At 42.2% G+C, this 5,097-nt stretch overlaps 2 protein-coding genes across 2 annotated transcripts in view; one reads left to right on the top strand and one right to left on the bottom strand.

Moving 5' to 3' along the window:
• The window catches only part of SMC5 (structural maintenance of chromosomes 5), a 322,808-nt gene that overhangs the window by 49,485 nt on the left and 268,226 nt on the right, over positions 1-5,097 (bottom strand). The gene's annotated exons all lie outside the window — the stretch shown is intronic.
• The window catches only part of LOC100541124 (amyloid-beta A4 precursor protein-binding family A member 1), an 18,911-nt gene continuing 18,651 nt past the window's right edge, over positions 4,838-5,097 (top strand). Inside the window, 1 exon segment of the mRNA XM_031557214.1 lies at positions 4,838-5,050. Coding sequence (XP_031413074.1) covers positions 4,838-5,050 — 213 coding nt within the window.

Raw genomic sequence — 5,097 nt, 5'->3', positions numbered from 1 at the left:
GGACTGGAGCACCTCCCCTATGAAGACAGGTTGAGGGAGCTGGGCTTGTTCAGCCTGGAGAAAAGAAGGCTGCAGGGTGACCTCATTCAATACCTAATGGGAGCCTACAAACAGGAGGGGAATCAACTCTTTGAAAGGATAGATAACAGCAGGACAAGGGGAAATGGTTTTAAGTTAAAGGAGGAAAGATTTAGGTTGGATGTCAGGGGGAAGTTCTTTACAGAGAGAAAGGTGAGATGCTGGAACAGGCTGCCCAGAGAGGTTGTGGATGCCCCGTCCCTGGAGGTATTCAAGGCCAGACCGAATGGGGCCCTGGGCAGCCTTGTCTAGTATTAAATGCAGAGGTTGGTGGCCCTGCCTGCAGCAGGGGGTTGGAAATTCATGATCCTTGAGGTCCCTTCCAATCCTGGCTATTCTGTGATTCTAACACTATCTTCCACAACATCCTTGTTATGAAACTTAGAAAGTATGGGATGGATGAGTAGACAGTGAGACAGACTGAGAAGTGGCTGACTGAGCTCAGAAGGTTGTGATAAGTGGCAGATAGTCTAATTGGAGGCTTGTAACTCTAATTGGAGATCAGTGCTAGGTCCAGTCTTGTTCAACATCTTCATTAGTGACCTGGATGAAGGGATAGAGACCAATCTCAGCAAGTTTGCTGATGGTATAAAGCTGGAAGGAGTGGCTGATACACTGGAAGGCAGTGCTACCATTCAACAAGACCTGGATATACTGGAGAGTTGGGCAGGGAGGAACCTGATGAGATTTAACAAGAGCAAATGTAGAGTTTTGCACCTTGGAGGAATAACTGCATGCATCAGCACAAGTTAGGGAATGACTTGCTGGAGATGAGTTTTGTGGAGAAGGATCTGGGTGTCCTGGTGGAGCCATCTCCTTGGGTGATCCCATTGGATCCCTTGGATCCACCCATACTCATCCTTGGGTGCATGAGTAACAGCCTGGCAAGCAGGTCAAAAAAGGTGATCCTCATCCCAACTGTGAGGCCACATTTGGAACACCGTGTCCTGTTCCAGGCTTCCCACTTCAAAAAAGACAGGAATCTCTTAGTAGGAGTCCACAAAGGGCCAGAAATACAACAAAGGGCCTGGACATCTCCCTTATGAGGAAAGGCTGAGTGATCTGGGTCTGTTCAGTCTGAGGAAAAGATGACTGAGGGGGGATCTGATTAATGTTTATAAACATAAAAAGGGTGGTGTGAAGCAACTGGATGAAGTCAGGCTCTTCTCAGTGGTGTGAGGCAGAGGAAGGGCCTAAAGCTTGAATATAGGAAGTTCCATACAAACATGCAGAAAAACTTCTTTACAGTAAGAGAAATGGAACACCGGAACTGGCTGCCTGGTGAGGTTATGGAGTTTCCTTCTCTGGAGATATTCAAGACACATCCCAATGCCTACCAGTCAGACCTATTGCAGGGAACCAGCATTGGACTCAATGATTTCCTACGGACTCTTTCAATGCCTGCAAATCTGAAGAGAAGAAGACTGCTCTTCTACTCCAGTCATTCTCTTTAATTACCTCCTACCAACTAGACAAAGTTTGAACCACTGCAATAGCATTACATCTTCACATACTACACATTTCTCTTCAAACTTTCAAGCAATACAACAATCTAGTATCTATGCTGGAAAAAACACAATGTCTTATAGAAAGTTATTCTAAATATGTTCTCTTTGCTTACATTTAGTTCACCACTAAATACAGACAGCATGCATTGTATGACTTGTTTGTCAGAAAACATGAGATACTGACCTAATTTTACTGACTAACTCTGAATTATGTTTCAGTTGCTCTATCTTGTGTAAGCTTACCTAGAAGACTGTATTGTCAGGAATTAGTTAAATCTAGTTTTTGCATTGCTTTGTTTCAGTACGTAACATTTCCAATAAGAACACAAAAGAACCCCTCATATCAGCATTAGTGGTACAAGTGAAGGCAGATACTTGGTTTTAGAATTTACACCACATTCATTCATTTTCCTTTTTAAAGCACTTCCAACCACTTTATCATGACATTAGTACTGACTGAATCAATTCTGCCTTCCATACCATCAAAAATTCAACACATTATATATACATCAATCTTTTTCTACATATTCTTTGTGCATAAAGACAAGGCAAAATAGTTCAGAAAGTGAAATTAAGACTGGCCATCACTGTCTTCTGTTGAGTTGTATGTTTTCAAGCTTAAAATGTTGAAGTTTAAGGGGAAAAAAAAAAAAAAAGAAGAAGCCATCAGCTACAGCTTAGAGGATGGTCTCTGTACATGATCTTTTTTCCACAGTTGTATAAGAAAGTGTGTGACAAAATAAACAAATTAAAAATGCGTGAGGAAATATAATTTTACTACTTACAGTTCAATTTCCACGAGACCTTTCAAACACCCCTGCTTTACAAAGAGACCAACCTACAAAACGAATTACAGAAATTATTATTGCAAATGTAATCTCTTACGAAAATATGCATTTGTACTACAAACTTGCTATAATGGTATATGTTATTGAAAACCTTACTTTTCTTGTAGCTGTGTTTCCTCTTTAATAAAATAACAGCAGTAGAACTTGCTCCACAGGTTATTTTTTGATCAGTTTCAACCTTCAGAACTGAACAAACTACAGCCAGCAAATCCACAGAGATTAACAAGTTCAGTTAATGAAGGCAACAAAAACTAAAGACATTGACACGTGTTAATACTAATAGTATAAAAGTATATATTTATATAATCATAAAAACATCAACACAGTGCTGTCATGTAGGCAATTTCCTTATTTACCTTAGATCAAGATAGAGCTGTAATATGCACAATCATTTACGTAACCAGATTGAGTGCTCCAAAGAACTACTGAAATGTATTTCATTTAACAGAAACAGCCCAGAAAGCAAGAGAAAAAACAAAAAATACAATAAAAAACTGACAATACAAGTAATTTTCCTATTTGGAAGTCACCATATAATCTCAAGGAAGCAAATATGATGAATCCTAAATTAAAATAATAATAGTGAAACTGAAAGTCATCCAGATTAATGGCTCCAAGCCTATATAAAACCCTTGTACACATCAAGAAAATCTTATCTCTATGGGTGACACTCTGCTACACTGTGGAAATCAGAAGTCAGTTATCTTCAGATATAACATCTTCTTTATTTAGTTTGCAGTGCAATTCAGGTATTTTCCATTTTTTAATTTTGACAAGTCAATCAGCAGTTAAGTAAGGCAACTATTTTGGTAACAGCCTTGTCTCTGGCCCAGGTTATCCTACAGCTTCAACACCTCATATCTTTTACAGAAACAGAACAAATCAAGGAAAACAGTTCATTCGTTCCTTTCCCCTCCCTGCTGGACAATGCTCTTGATCAAGTTCTATATAATCAATGAATATACAGATGTTATAATTAAGAAATACATGAGAGAGTTTGGCTAAGCAGGTTATTACACCAAAAAAGAATAGATAGAATGCTTACCCTTGTCCTAGGCTCACTGGAAAACTCCAAAAGGAGGGATCTCCAGAAAGAGATCCTTCACTGCTGGTAGTCAGCTCTTAAATGGGTCTAGGAGAGGTGGAGCCAAGCTCCACCCCTTCCAGCAGCACAGGTGAATTGCTGACACATTGCTCACCTCAGGTGATCAATCAGAGGTTCAGGTTGCGATTCAGCAATTACCATACAAGCTCACGTTAAACATGAAAACTAAGAATGTTCATAGTCACCTTTTCAGCCCGTCCTAAGAAAGAAGGCTTTCCAGCCAGTCCCAGGCAGATGGCACAAACAATGCTTGACTTCCCTGTTCCATTAGCACCTACAATCATGTTCAAGTTGGGTCCTGGACGTACTTCACAGTGGTCGTATGTTCTGGAAAACACAATATTTTCTTCATAAAGAGTATGCCATCTTAAAAAAAAAAAAAAAAAATTACTTGCTCAAAACCATTTTGATTATATTAAACATGACAGATCATTATTGTATCAGATAGACTCATTGTTCAAATGTTACTTTGTAAACAAACCCCACAGTGAAAACCAACACTCCACTGAACATAGTAGAACAAATTCCTACCTGTTGGAGCACTTACAACAGCTTCCTTCAGAACAAATGGTTATAAAGGAATGAAATCCAGCCCCAAAAAGTGACAACTCCTATTAACTTTACTAGGACTTGCTCAGTTGCCTTTCACTGCTGTCACAGAAGGAGATTAAAGCTAAGCTGTACAATATACACCATTGGTTTTCAATTCTGCAAGAAGCCTTCAGGTTCTGTGGTATCCACCCTGAAGGCTGGACATTATCCATAGCTTCCATTTCTTACAAGCACACAAATTAAACGCAAGTCAATCTGATCAGTAATGATCGTCCTACATTGATAACAAGCCCTAGCATTTGTAGTCCTGTTCACAGCCTGCACCAGACACAGAAACAAGGTACTATCACCAAGAAAGGAACAGGAGTCTCAACAATATGACAGTAACACCGTGCTGTACTTCTGGAAAACAACATTCTCAAATCCTCTGCCCTAAGACTTGAAGATGTTTTAGGCTCCACCAGCCATCACGTTCTGGTACCTGCGATCTATGCTGAACAAAATCATTCTCAAGGCTGACAAAGACATCAGACATAAGAAACAGAACTGAAAGCTTTCCCGGTAGCCAGCTCCAAATAGAGCCGTATTCCCAGCACGCAGAACTCAGAGAACCACGTGCAACAATCAGCGCCACGGACAACTTATTCCAAGGGTTCTCACGCCGTCTCCACTGCCATCGGACCCGTTCTGCGCTCATCTTCCATCCGCGGCTCCACAGCCGCCTAACAGAACGGGAAAAAGGATGCATGCACCGAGTGGGAGGAGAGGAACGAACAACCAGGGCGCAGCGCGGTACGGCCGGCACGCCCCTGCGGAACGCACGGCCGCGGAAACGGCACCGCGCCGAGAGCGACGGGCAGCCCGCCGCACGCGCAAGGCCTGCTCTTCCGGAGCAGCGGCGTTACGCAGCCCCTTCCCTCAGCCGCCCCACCTCGCGTGCGGGCACCGCAGCACCCTCCGTTAGCCGGGGGAGGCTGCCCCGCGCCGGGCTTTCCAGGCCCGCAGC

Source organism: Meleagris gallopavo, chromosome Z (assembly GCF_000146605.3).
Source record: "Meleagris gallopavo isolate NT-WF06-2002-E0010 breed Aviagen turkey brand Nicholas breeding stock chromosome Z, Turkey_5.1, whole genome shotgun sequence".
Classification (NCBI taxonomy): Eukaryota; Metazoa; Chordata; class Aves; order Galliformes; family Phasianidae; genus Meleagris; species Meleagris gallopavo.
The sequence above is the reverse complement of the archived record's forward strand: the minus strand, read 5'-3'. Positions and strand labels throughout refer to the sequence as shown.